The 14,773-nt window shown below is 40.9% G+C and overlaps 1 protein-coding gene across 4 annotated transcripts in view; it reads right to left on the reverse strand.

Moving 5' to 3' along the window:
* CREB5 (cAMP responsive element binding protein 5) overlaps positions 1 to 14,773 on the reverse strand; it is a 412,389-nt gene that overhangs the window by 99,495 nt on the left and 298,121 nt on the right. For all 4 annotated transcript variants that reach the window (XM_033420592.2, XM_033420593.2, XM_004265675.4 and 1 more), the window contains 2 exons: positions 8,867 to 8,993; positions 2,693 to 2,803 (listed from right to left, as the gene is read on the reverse strand). In XM_033420592.2, the coding sequence (XP_033276483.1) occupies positions 2,693 to 2,803; positions 8,867 to 8,993 (238 nt within the window). The remainder of the gene's footprint in view (positions 1 to 2,692; positions 2,804 to 8,866; positions 8,994 to 14,773) is intronic.

Below are 14,773 nucleotides of genomic sequence, written 5' to 3' on the forward strand. Positions count from 1 at the left end.
TTTGGGGCAAAGAAAATGGATGTCTTCTACTGAGCCATCACTTGTCAGACAGCTTCTAATAAAACTGTACCTGTAAAGCAATCCTGTCTACAGCTTTTGTCCACCTCGAGGACCTCTGAGTTTCCCCAGAGATTCAGGATGATGGCTTTTGTCAGTGGCCAAGAGGGAGTGTAAAGCGGACACTCTGACAGCACCATTCCCAGGAGACTAGGTCTGCAGCGTTGTGAGGTAGGCAACACCTCCCAGGCAGCTCTCTGCTTTCTCTTGTGCTCTGAGAACACACCCCACACAGCGCCTTCATCACAATAGCCCATGTGTGACCTTTGGAAAAGTCCTTGAAAACAGCGAAACCAGAGTCTTAGTTGAAATCTGGAATCCATTCTAGTCTTACACAGGAAGAAAATTAGGCATAGAACAACAAAGCCCATAGCTCTGAGAAACCTGGGGAGGCTCTGGCTGACATTAACATTGTGGAAGATTTTTTTCCTTCTCTACGTGGTATTTTATAAAAGCTTTCCATCTAAGTAAACCAAAGCTGCTAGAAAATATTGTACGGTTAGTAGATGGCAATGACAGGTTTCTCCAGTGAATAAAGCAGCAGAAATCAGAATAGGGACGCTCAGTAATGTATTAAAAGGCATTCACTTAACGCTTTTCCAAGCTACTAGGTAAATGCTCTTCTTCCAAAATATAAGTGGCCAATATTACAATTTTTCCCTTTGGATTAACAGTAATCCATATTTGTATTGGCAATACCCGGGTTAGGCGTGGGAGTTTGGAGCAGGGGGAAAAGCTGTATCTACTTCATGATACAGTTGGTTTGCCCAGACATCATGGATCTGGAAATATTCATTCACTTAGAACATGAATCAGCAGAGGAGTATGCCTGCTCAACATTTAACTCAACGAACATTCACAGGGTCACGCTATTTTTACAAGTACAGCCCAATTCTCCCTTTTGTCTCCTGCTGATATCATTCACTATTAATCTGCCATACGTTTTTATTTCATACGTTTTTATTTCGTACATTTTTATTTCATACATATAAATAACTAGAAACCTGTACTCCCTTTGGAAGCATTTTCCTTCTTTGCCAGCAAGAAGAGGGGCAGGACACTTCAGAGTCAAGTGGTGGCGTAAAATCCAATGAAATTCAACTGCAGGGAAAGTTGCTTTGGAACTGTGCTTTAGAATCTACCTCAAGTTTGTCTGGCAGGTCCCTCAAAAGGGATACAGACCCTGAACTAAACTAGGTGATTCCGAAATAATCCAGCTGGAGGAGTAGCATCTGATGCTTACACCCAGAACACTTATTCATACACATGAATAACTTAATTTTATTTTCTTCTTAAGTACCGTCACAATTCATTTTTTATTTTCCTTTAAAAAAATGTAAATGGCATTACTCTGGTCTCCAAAACAGATGCCAGTTTGGACTTTACTCTGCCAGCAAGTATTTGTTTTGGCTCAGCAGGGCCTGAGTTGAAAAAATATTTGCCGATTCCAAAAAGATTTAACGAGCTTTGCTGAAGGTGCCGGCGCCATCTGGCATGTCACAGGGACTGTGGCACAGCAAAGAGAACTCTCCCAACCACAGATTTTATTTGCTCAACGTAGCCAACACTGGGAGTTCAGTTGCTTCCTTGGGCTGAGAAGCTGCAAGTGAAATGAGTGAAGTTTCCAAGAGAACGTGACCAAAGCAGGCGCCAAAGAAACTTGCTGCCATTGAAAACGAAGTCACTGGGTATGGATGGCTAATTTTCAGAGATGTCAATAACATCCTCACCCCAGCCATTAGACAGGGTCCCTGACGCTGTCAGTCAGCAAACCAAATAAATCTCCCAACTCCTAGCAAAGCTATCGATCCAACAGCAGATACTAAAAACTTTGCCGCAGTGTATTTTGTTGACATTTGATACCTTACTAACTGTGGTGTCAGAATTTGTACGAAAACTGAATGACCTACTTCAAGTAACTCCACTAAATATAACCAGCAAATTTACTTTATACGGCCAAGATCGACAGGCATTGCTCTTATTAATATCTGGTAGAACAGAAATGCATGAATCTATCACTTTGATTGGAAGGACTGACCTTACTGCACATCAGTCTCATACGTTGAAAGTCGCTGAAGTTGTCACCTGAAATCACACATTTCAGCATGACCTGCAGTTACCCCGTGAGAAAACAAGGCACTGGTCCTTTCAGCTCAATGTCACATCTGACTATAACAAAAACTGAAAAATATTTTCATAGTAGTATGCGCTTAAAAATCACATGTCTGTCTTGGTGGCCGTGGGGACAGGAAGAATGGCATTGAAACTGTGACTACCTCGAAGGAGAGAAACTCTGGATTGTTTTTGCTAATTTCACTTTCCGAGCAAATATACACATACTTGGGTGCATCCCTCCTCAACTCCTATGGATCTCCCCAAACTTCCAAACGTCCCTTTCACCAAGGCCACATGCTGGTCCAATGTTTGTTATATGAGCATCCGACGCCAAGGTTCAGTAACAAATAGCCTCAAAGAGAGAGCCAAGCTCTGCACAGCTTTTCCACAGAAAGACCTATTCACTGAAACAAAGACAGAGCCATCTACCTGACTTAACTGAAGTCTGGAAGTCAGAGCAGAAATCAAAAGAAAGAAAAAGTCGTGAAATAACAAAAGGATGAGTATAACAGTTATTTACCATTTTGGCTTCCGAATGCATCGGCTGGACTTGGGGAGAAGCACAGGGGTTGCTGAGATTTGGACCTTGCATTCCCAGGAGGTTGGAGTTCACTGACATTTGTCTCTCCATCTAAGAGAAAGGAAAGTAACAGGATCAGAAGTCTGAGAAAGGCAGTCTAGGTCATAGACAAAGCTGCATTTCTCTTTCAAATGGATCGTTTAGAATTTCTGTGAATAACTCCCGGCAAAGCCTGTGGTTTGCTGAAGGGTAAACAATATACTCCTGAGCCTTGGACTCACGCACATCAAAGAATCATCCAAAGCTGCGCCTTCTAGAGAATACGCCCGATGCCAAAGAGAGCTATGTGTTGTCACGGTAGATCATTTCCAAACAAAAGTATGCAATACTTCCACTTTTGCGAACACTCCAAATACTACTCATCATGCTTATTTTTATAGCTACACAGAATAACGTATGCATAGAAGAATGCTGGAAGGATACAGACTATACCAAATGGTTATCTCAGGTTATCTGTGGCTCTTTTGTTCACTCTAAACTTTATAGAGAAACGTGAATCATTTTAGCAATAAGAAAAAATTCATTTAAAAAGCCACCCTCTTAAAGATGACGTGTCTTCCTGTCTCTCTAACTCATGACCACAATCAAAATGATTCAGCAGAGGTATCTGAGCTGCTGCCCCTGGAACATCTTCTGTTCCCTGTTAACCGTGTCTGACTACACCGGAGCAGTTTTAGGCCTCACAGCAGGTCTAGGGCTCTGGAAAGGTGAAGAAAGCAGTCAGGGTGCTGAAGACTCGTGATCGATAACCCCCACTGTCCTGCTGGCCTCCCCTAGTGTCTAGAATTAACATTCAAATATCTGAATTGAGTTCTGGCATTTTTTTTTTTGTAACATCTTTATTGGAGTATAATTGCTTTACAATGGTGTGTTAGTTTCTGCTTTATAACAAAGTGAATCAGCTATACATATACATATGTTCCCATATCTCTTCCCTCTTGCGTCTCCCTCCCTCCCTCCCTCCTTCTCTATCCCACCCCGCTAGGTGGTCACAAAGCACCGAGCTGATCTCCCTGTGCTATGCAGCTGCTTCTCACTAGCTATCTATTTTACGTTTGGTAGTGTATATATGTCCATGCCACTCTCTCACTTTGTCCCAGCTTACCCTTCCCCCTCCCCGTATCCTCAAGTCCATTCTCTAGTAGGTCTGTGTCTTTATTCCCATCTTACCCCTAGGTTCTTCATGACCTTTTTTTTTTTTTTCCTTAGATTCCATATATATGTGTTAGCATACGGCATTTGTTTTTCTCTTTCTGACTTAACTTCACTCGGTATGACAGACTCTAGGTCCATCCACCTCACTACAAATAACTCAATTTCGTTTCTTTTGTCTCCGGGGCATGTCCCCGTTAAAAAGTAAATACAGCAAAATCTCTATTTCAGTCAAGGAAGGGTGCGTCTGATTCATATTTTCTGTTTAGGAGAAAATTAGCACTTTTTGAAGAACTAGAATAATGCTTAATAAATACTTAATACTGAAATCCCACAGAAAATAATTCGACTTTCCTCAGGGGGGGAAACAGTTTCTTCAATGCAAGAGTTTTTCCATTTGCCAAAGGATGGAAATGAAAACAATGGTTGGAAATTTTAGGGAACCAGGTTTCTGCTCAGTTAGCCTAAGTAGTCTTAGAAAATACAGAGTTCCTTATCACTGGAATTTATCAAATTGTGGAGGATGGAAACCTCACAAAGAAGAGTTGAGAGTAATAGTTGAACTAAATGACCCTTTACCATTGTTGGGACTCTATGACTGCAATTCCTGCTGTGTCCACCCCAAGGGCAGGGGTGGGGGGAGTATAGTTATGACACCCATGTGTGGATTAGCAGAGGTGCCTGCCTAAAGCCTCTCATGAATGACTGGGGCACATTTCCTGTCACAGCAAAGCACCATCAGCCTTACCTTGGCCAGAATTAGCTTATCAGTTATCTAGCAATGTATGAATATGTGAAATTGTTTCCAAAGGAGCTACTTAATGAGGGAGAACTTTCTAGAGCACTCTAGCAAAACCTTCTGCAGCACCAATTCAACAAAATAAAATAGAGTTGTCCCTCAGTATCCTCTGGGGATTGGTTCCAGGACCCACCTCTGATACCAAAATCCAAGGATGCTCAAGGCCCTTATATAAAATGGCATAGTAACTGCATAAAACTTACACACATCCTCCCTTACACTTTAAATCATCTCCAGATTACCTATAATACCTAATACAATGTAAATACTATGTAAATAGTTGCCAGCACTTGGCAAATTCAAGTGATGTTTTCTGGAACTTTCTGGTATTAAAAAATATATTTTCAGTCCATGGTTCGTTGAATCTGCAGATATGGAACCCACAGGTACGGAGGGCCAGCTGTATTCACTCTCATATTCCTCTAAATCTCCAGGCAGCCTGGGTAGTCTAATTTTTTTTAAATCATGGTAAAATACACATAATATAAAATTTACCATTTTAACTCTTTTTAAGTGTACAGTTCAGTGTCATAAAGTACATCTGTATACTCTCATTGTTAAGTCACGGAGATTTCTCTAAAAAATGCTTATTACTTTATAACTCCCACTTCCAGAGGCTAGGGGATAGGAGAGTCGGAATAGGATTCAACACTTTATTCCAATTAGTGACCTTCTCCTAGAGGAAATCAAGTCCAAAGGAGCTTTGGCTTTCAGTTTCCTAAAGGAGCATGGTTCAGAAGGACACATGATTATCCAGCGTCTTCCATCATGCTTTGTAGCCATCATGTTCTACAAAGAAGTGAGAGTAGCCTGCTTGCTGCCTCTTGATCCAGAGTCAGCCACGCTTCCCACTTTTCAGAAAAATTACAGTCTAGGACCCTTTCTACCTTATGACTGACTAATTAAACAAAATACTGAAAACAGGCTGATTCTCCTACCTTAAAAAATTGCATTTTTCCACCTAAGTAATTATAGGGGGTTAGCAAGAGCCTCTTTAAAACCACCATTCGGTGCTTTGTGCTAATAATGCTCTGCCCGTGAGTGTGGCTCTAATGAGTGGACTAGAATCAAGAGGTCAGAAGATGGGAGTGGCTTTGCTAAATACTAAGCGACATGGAGCACTGTAGGTAAAACATCCAGGGAAAGGATATCACCTTTTTTTGAGCTTCTTCTTTTCCCTTGAAACAAACTGGAAAACAGGAGCTAAAATGCCTGCGGTTCACTGGGGTTTTGTAATTACAAATGGGTGTTCGTATTCCCAAATTATTTCGGCATTTGACTTTCGAGATCAGAAATCACGACCCAGTGAAGTGCTGGAAGCCAACGCCCGCCTTTTTCTTCACCACATGCCAGCATCGAGCACAGGGCTTGCTCCATGGCAGGTGCTCAACAAAATGTTACGAAATAAATAAATGAATGAACAAATTCATCATTTGTTTCTGACCTAGAGCTTTGTGAAATACGTAGCTTGACAGCGTGCACTACAGATCAGTTAAGAATCTCACCTTCACCTACAGACGTAAACTAATCTTTTATGCCACAGGAAGCATGATTTCTCAGAGCAAGAACTCTATGGAAAGACCACACTTGACAAGCCAAAATTACAGTGCAAGGGCTGGCGACTTGATAATAAGGAAGAAAAGGCCCAGATTTCTAGGGCCTAGAACTCTTAGGATATGCTTTTAGATACCTTGTGTTAATTTTCTTGAGCTACATTAGTGTCACACCGAATCACGATTTCCCAACCTTGGCGCTACTGACATTTGGGGCCAAATAATTCTTTGTCGTCGTAACTATCCTGCGCATTGTAGAATGTTTAACAGCATCCCTGGCCTCTACCCACTAGATGCCAGTAGCACTTTCCCAAAGTTGTGACAACCAACAGTGTCTTCAGATATTGCCAAATAACCCCTGGAGTAAAAAACTGTCCACAGTTGAGAATCACTGCTCGAGATTGACACTACTTTCATGACAGCTGTACACATCGCTGACATGGGTTTGGGAACTCCTGACTCTCTTTATCTACACTGGCTCTTTACCATGCACCTGATCCTTTGCTTCTATTCTGACGCATCAACATTTTTTAAAAATTTCAAGTATATTGACTTCTCTGTTAAAACTTTAAAGACTCTTTTTCTTTTTTTTGATGTGGACCATTTTTTTTTTTAGTCTTTATTGAACTTGTTACAATACTGCTCCTGTCTTATGTTTTGGTTTTTTGGCCACAGGGATGTGGGATCTTAGCTCCCCGACCAGGGATCGAACTCACACCCCCTGCGTTGGAAGGCGAAATCTTACCCACTGGACCACCAGGTAAGACCCAAAGACTCTTTTTCTGTTCAACTCCTCTATTATTTCAAGTTGTACAATGAAGTGATGTGGTAGAAACCAGGGCCAGGCACGCTTTTCTCTGGGTCTTTTCAGCCTAAATGTCCCACCTTTGCCCCTGGGAATGGAACACAGTTTAGTCAAATAGGGAAAAAAGGTCATTGTAGTGATATTTTTCTGGACAATGCATAGAATTCCTGAAAGGAAACTATTTTGGACGAGAAGGATTTAAAGCCTGGATGAAGACGGCTTGTGGTAGAAGTCTCCATGCAATTAGTGGGGTTGAATGAAACCCAGGATCACAGCATTGGTGGTGCTGTTTTCCTTTACCTAACGATGTTTAAGGTGAGTGGTGCAGGTAAAGTCAGTCAGCTCACTTGTCCTTCTGACCCAATTTTGCAAAGAATCTTTCTAGCCTGAACTACCTGATACTTACAGTGGGCAGGTCCATGTCTCTACAATTGGGCCACCAAGGCTTTCTCCACCCCCCTGCTTCCACTTGGATGAATGAGCAAATTGCTCATCCTGGGATGATCTGGGCTGTTCAGCATGAGGTGAGTGTGCGTCCTAGTCACGACTCTTCCTTTACAAGCTGTGTGACATTAGACAAATCCCTTCAATGTCTGACTCTTCAGCTTTTCATTGGTAAAATAAGTATATCAATAATGACTGCGATCATATTCCCACAGGACTGCTGTGAGGACAAAATGAAACAGCAAATGTAGACAGTTCCTTAGAATGCTAAAAATGCTCTGCAAAACATTCCTGATATTATTGTGGGAGGGTTTTAATTGAATTGTCATATCCCCTCTAAGGCTTTTCAGAACCTTATGGCCCTGTAAATCATAACACCAGCCATGTGCACCGAAGCACAATGCCAGGGAGGATGACGACGTACGGGGTGGGGATCCCGCGGCAGGAGAGCAAGGTTTGCTCTGAAACAGTCTGTATGTGCGTTCTACATGAACCTGTTGTTTTCAGAAGGGGCAGTATAATAGCACGTACGCCTGTAGACTCAGGAGCCAGACCACCTGGATTTAAATCCTGATTCTGTCACTCACTAGCTCTTAGTGACTTAGTCACTTAACCAGGTTCCTTAGCCTCCTGTGCCTCAGTTTCCTCATCTGCAAAATGAGGGTAATAACAGTGCATACCTCAGAGGTTTGTTGTGAGAGGGAAAGGAGAGAATGTACGGATCACGTAGTGGTTGAGAGAGAATTCCTGGGTTCAAAACTCAGCTACTCTACTTCTCAGCCAAGCAAGCTATTACCTTACTTTCTCCATTCAAATAAATGGGATAGTATTAGTACCTACCTGAGAGGGTTGTTTCACATGTTGATGAAATGCTTAGAGAGTGACTGGCACATGGTAAGCCCTCAATAAACGCTGCTAACGTGATTAACGGAACATGATACACACGGATATGTGTTAGCAGTTATTATGTACCATCGTTATTATTGTTATTATTCTAATTATCACTCTGAGTCCTGGCTAGACCACTCATTGGCAATTTAATGACACTCTGTATGTAGCCCAAGCTACAGGCTTTGGAGTAGTCATAAAATCCCGTGTCCCTGGACAAATTCCATTCCCTGGGTATGACAAGATCACTTGTCACCAGCAGGAAGATGGAACCATGCCTCATTAGGGAAGCACTGTAGGATGGAGAAGCCAGCAAGATGCCTAGGGATGCACAGCAAGGCACTCAAAGCAGACTGGCACCCAGCTCAAGTCTCCATCCAGAAGAAGCCACTTCCTTCCCTGTCAGCTTAGATCTCAGCTCTTCCTGTACTCTTTCAAATGGGGCAACCTCGGCACAAGTCAGAAGCACTTACTGGCATCAAGACGGCAGAAGAGCCCGGCATTGTAGGGTTGGGCAGGGTCCCTGGCATGGAGGCTGGCATGGGCTGTCTCTGTCTGTTGTGAAGATGGAGCAGAGAAGATAGAGAGCCTGGGACAGGCCTGGGAACAAAAAACAAGAAAAAAATAGCAAACATTATTCTCAATGCCCTGATCAGGGGATTCACTGCCTGTTTCCCATGTCCAGAGCCAGCGGGGACAACACCATTACATGGGCAGCAGATCAGATCCCCTGATGGGAGCCACATAATTAAGGATATTAGGGAAATAATAACAAATGAAATACAAGCCTGGCTTCCTTTGCTACTTCCTAGTTAATACATCAAATTCCAGTTCATTTCCTGACCTCTGTTATCTAACTGATATTCAATAGACAACACGCCGGTAAATCTCCTACAACCTTGCATCTCAGGAAAGGGACCTGGTGGTGAAATCCTGTGTGTTTACTCTGAAGCCTCTGCCCTCTGGAGGACCTTAGAGCCTGAGATCTGTGTACATTTGTTTTATCCACACTCTCTCACACCGCTGCCTGGAAGCCTGCCTGGCTTTGCTCTGGATATACTTTCACTATCTGGATTTGCAGAGTCAACTTCATTCATAATTTCCCAATAGAAATCCATTTTGACTTTTTCACAGTTCTCTACTTTGAGTGGAAAAAAAACCCCAACAAACCCAGGTCACAAACCAAAGTAGCTAGATTATGGTTCACAGCAATGCAACGAGCCTTTCTCAAGGCAAGTCTGGAGCCCAGCCCCCAATTACCAATCCCTCATTTCATAATAGCTCGAGGTGTTAGGCTGTTTGACAGAAACTGATTTCGGCCTGACCTGCAGGACTTGGGTAAGCATTCCTTGGGGGAGTACACAGTTCTTTTGCTTCAATTTGCCAGAAAAAAATTTAAGGGTCTTAAATTGATTTAATGAGGTAGGGAATATGGGACTGAGGGAAAAAGGGAATTATTTGTGTTTATTAAAAATGGCAAACAAGTGACCTCCTTGGCTAGATTCTCAATCTCCTGATGCTCTCGCTCTGGGGAGCTGTATAAATGTCAAACCATCGAAGTAAAGACTTAACAACAAACAAATAAAACAAAATAAACAAACACCCTTCAGGACCTCTGAGTCTTCCATGTTAAACCGTCTTATCCTGAATGCCGTGATAGAAACTTGTGCCTCCCAAATTAATGTATTTTCTAAAAAAAAAAAAAAAAAAAAAAAAAATCCCTCATGCTAAGCGCTGGGTAAGGATTGCCGAGAGACGTTCTCTGCAGGCCAACGCCTTCCTGTGTTTCAGGGAAGGGTAGCATGAAGCGCCTTTTCTTTGGAGCTCATTTGCCTCCCATGGGTGACTCATGGAGCCTAAACTGGGAAAAAGAATGCCAAGATATTCTTCCTTCGCATTGCTGTTACGATTCCAAAGAAGATTAAGTTTTCTGTTCTTTTCGCCTGAAAGGTCCCTTGGAAACATAGCTTGCTATCAGAGTTACACACATCATAGAAGGATTAGTCCTAGATTAGTCCTAGATTTATGTTTAGGAAGTTGTATATATGAAAATATAAAAAATATATAAAACCTTTACACAGAGTTTACGGAGATGTACACAAATTACAACCAGTTCTATTAATAGAATGTGTGTGAGTGGTTACATAGATAGGCTAATATAAGAAGCTTGTAACAATGAAATGAGTGTTCTCAGAAAAGCAAATGAAGTACTATGGGTATTTCTTGGCATGTACCCTCGGGACCTCTGGAGCATGGATGAACAGTAAGGATTAGTAAGGCCTTTGAAGGCCCTTCAGCTTGTACAATTCTAGGAAATTGCTGGTCTCAACTGGCCCAAAATTCTGTAGTTGTAATGTCACTGGGTCTTAAAGTCTATGTCATTCAGAGGTGAAGAGCTCAGTCAGAGAGGTATAAAATGCTGCTCAGTCATCAGACATTTATTTTGTATTCTATAGTCTTAATGTTTTGTTTGGGACCTTTGCTGAAAAGAAAATAGCTATATATCAAAGTACAGAATATTTAATAATGGTCAGTTCCTCTAAGTACAAGATTAATAATCTGAACTCCCCACTTTCATAATGAAACCCTACAGATAGTTAATTATCCATCCAACTATTCATCTAAAGATATCCACATAGATAGAGACAGACATCTATACATACATGCATGCATATAGATACATAAATCTATACATACATGCAGTCTTCTACCATATATCTGTTCCCCTAGTCACCAGAGGTAATGCTTTGAGTGCAGTTAGGGACACGTAAAAACTGTTATAGGAAAGACAACTAAAAATATTAGATTATGTTGATGTGCAGTTTCATCCTCATAAACAAGGGCAACACATTATCATCATTTATATTTTGTTCCCAACATATTAATGGTAACCTTGATTATCAGTTTTTATTGATGGGCTATTTTTTAAAAAAGAAATCAATTAAACAACTTAATGGTGATGTAAATAAAGACGCAAAAGTAATTAAATTTAAAACAAGTTTTCGTTCTTCCCCAAACTGTGGAAAACTCCCAGTTGTACAGAATAATTGGGGAATAGTATGTTTTATTTAATTCAATGTTCTTATTAGGTCAGTTATTTCCACACCATGCATAGGTCTCCTAGATTTTAAAATATCAAGTATTCCCTCATTAATTAAGAAAATCTTTCAGGGTACTGGGTTCCCTTGGGATTATAATAATAATTACTAATGATACCAATCAGGCCAATTAGCAACGTATACTTGGAGGGAAAAATGGTTATTACAGAAATCTGTATGTTTGAATTCTGAATAATTTTGAATTATTGTTTTACCCAGATTCTGTAAATAATTTCCCCAACTCCACCAGCAAAACCAATGGAGTTTTCTAGGCTTCTTGCTTAGGCTTTTAAAACTACAAAAACTGCAAAAACAAAAATCTATGGCTACCCATCACTAGATATACAAAGGACTAGAATGGGGTTATTATGTAGCTTGGCCTGAGAAATAATCATTCGTCCAGAATATTCAGACCACTGAAGCAAGAATGGTACTGGAATACTTGCATTAACTGTCTAATTCCCTTTGTGCATGTAGAAATAATAATTATGTAATACATTGCATAAAATTTTTTATATTGCACTTATACATTGCTTCATACTTTTCTAAATATGTTCACCTTCATGTGACTTGAAACAATGCAATGTGGTAGGTAGGTCCTATTACTCCCATTTTACTTAGGAGGAAGCTGAATTCAGAGACATTTAAATTTGCCCAAGGTCATATGGGTCATGAAAAGAAGTAGGACTTATTCTCAACTTGCAATATAGGGCTGCCCCCATCCCACCTTGATGGCTCCCATAACTAAGTTATTGATTTTTTTATATTAAAATAAATCCACGGTCCATTTCCTTTGATATTCACATTGCTCCCTGGACTTTCCAATGAAGTCGTAAAATTCTGCAATACTGCTAACATGAGAAGTCACTGATCCATGTGAAATTATGTTTTCTTCCTTTAAAAAAAACCCAAACTTCCCAAACAACACATCAGCTAGGCTCTGAAAATAAGATGGCAAATTGCAGTAAAGTTGTGAAAACAAAGACCCAACAGTCTCTCTCCAGTGCAGGCTTGTTGCCATGAGTTAATTCCAGGCTTTGAGCGAGCCGAGCCTCCTTTTTAATAAGCATATGCCTCTAGGTAAAGTATTTCTACTAAAAATTATTGAGGCATGGAACAAGGTAAGATGTGTGAGCTCATATTGGATTGTTCAATTATGAAACTGAGTCCCATAGCATTAAGAGTTTTCCAACTTGACAGATTATTCCTCTTTATACACTTGTATAAACATACTGCTTATGGCTGAAATCTATGTAAGCTTTTCTTTCAATTACGATGTCAGGGATGACAGACTGTGTTTTCACCGTCCTTAACAGAATGATAGGTACCACAGCGAGAGATTTCATGGCCTCGTTTCTCCCTCCAAAGGATGTTATCCAATCTAGGGATGTCAGTAAAGATGCCTGCTGGTCTTCCTTGCCCTTGGGCAAGCCCAACTATCTTTAAGGAGCCAAGGGCCAGTGCTTTTGTTTGCAAGATCTCAGGAGGATCACGGCAGACTGCTCTTCTTTCCCAGGTCTTCACCAGATCCATGACCTCCTGGGATTGCTTATTAAACTCTAAAGACAGGCAGATAGGCCAGGTACGTGGACAGGCAAAGGGAAGAGGCGAATGATGAAAAGAAAATTAGGTTGGAAAACTGGAAGATCAATATTAGCATCAAAATCAGATCACAGCCATCTAAGAAATCTTGAGCAGATAAAAAAATAACAACAAAAGAACTTGGTGTTGAGGGGCGGGGGACAGACTGAAGAAAAGCTTGAAAAGCAAGAAAATGGCAGGAAGAGTGGGCAAGCAGCAGGGGATCCAGATGCCATTGCTATTAGAGTTTCTGACTCTGGAGAAGAAACTTCCTTAGCTTTTAGGCTCTCCTTCTCATCATCTGTTTCGTGAATGGATCAGACTACAGGTCCTTGAAACTCTCAAATTCAGATTCTAGGGCTCGAACTGAAAATGAGTTATTCTCAACCTAGTGAGACTATACGTTTCATTATGATAAGGGTATTCTTTACTGCTCACTGGTGTGTCCACAGCCCTTAACCTGGCACCTGGCACATAGGAGGGGCTCAGTGTGTCTCTCTTAAGTGAAATTGAGCTGGTACAGCACCTAGTTCTTAAATTCCAAATAGAAGGTGTTCCTAAAAAGTGAGAGAAATTGCTTAAAAACGGACCCAATCCATTCTATGGGGCCCACACTTCACTCTCATTTAAATGTAACACGATCTCACACACAGACTAGAGAAACCTTGTTGACTGCTATCTTTGTATTTGCTTATGAGAAGAAAGATGTGCTTCCTCTGGACCTTCTTAAATGAAGTGTTGTGGCCTAATTTAGCAAACTAGTCTCTGTCTGGGATGGGGAGACTGAAGAGTGGAAGAGGTGAATACAAAACTCTTTAAGTCTTAAGAGGAGGAAGTTTGTAATGAGAAATGCTTATTTACTCATTCTTCTCCTAAGTGGGATTTTAAAATTCCTATTTTTGTAAAGAAAGCAAATTGCCAGGATAATCAAGCAGAATGTGAAATGGAAAGACAGCATAGTTAATTTCTTCCCTGTAGTACTAACTACATTGTAGAGTGGGGTAGTGAAGCACATGGGCTCAGGAGCTGGTCTGCCAACTTGGAATCTCAGCTCTGCCACTTATTAGCTGTGAAACCTCGGGAAAGTTACTTGGTCTCTCTGTGCCTCCGTTTCCTCCAGAGTAAAATGAGGTGATAGAGAGATTTACCTCAGGGCATTAGGAGTTATCACATATTAAATATATTGAATATGCTTAATAAAATTAGTTGTGATTGTTTTTGTTATTATTATTCTGGAGCATTGACCAAACAACAGATTAATTACTATACTTCAATCAAGAAACTGTGGCTTAAGGCTGGGATCTTTTTTTTTTTTTCTTCTTTTTTCTTTTTGTGGGATCTTAGTTCCCCGGCCAGGGATCGAAGCCAGGCCCATGGCAGTGAAAGCGCTGAGTAAGGCTGGGATCTTAAAGAACATCAACCCTTAGCTTTAATTGAACAACTACAATCTAACAAATATAAAAGAGTCCAAAACTCCTCGCATATATATTTCTTTTAAAACCCATCAACTTTAGAATCCCAAACCTTTCTATGGAGGCAAATGGATTCCTCCCACCAACAATTTTACAGAATTGCAAAATGACTTCACGGTATTTCTCAGAAAGGATCCTTGAAAATATTTCCTCAAAATGGAACCAAACTAGTTCCCCAGAGATCAGTCCTCAGTCTCTTGTTTTTCCTGAAAACAATGACAAAAATCCA

Source organism: Orcinus orca, chromosome 9, assembly GCF_937001465.1.
Source record: "Orcinus orca chromosome 9, mOrcOrc1.1, whole genome shotgun sequence".
NCBI classification, from domain to species: Eukaryota; Metazoa; Chordata; class Mammalia; order Artiodactyla; family Delphinidae; genus Orcinus; species Orcinus orca.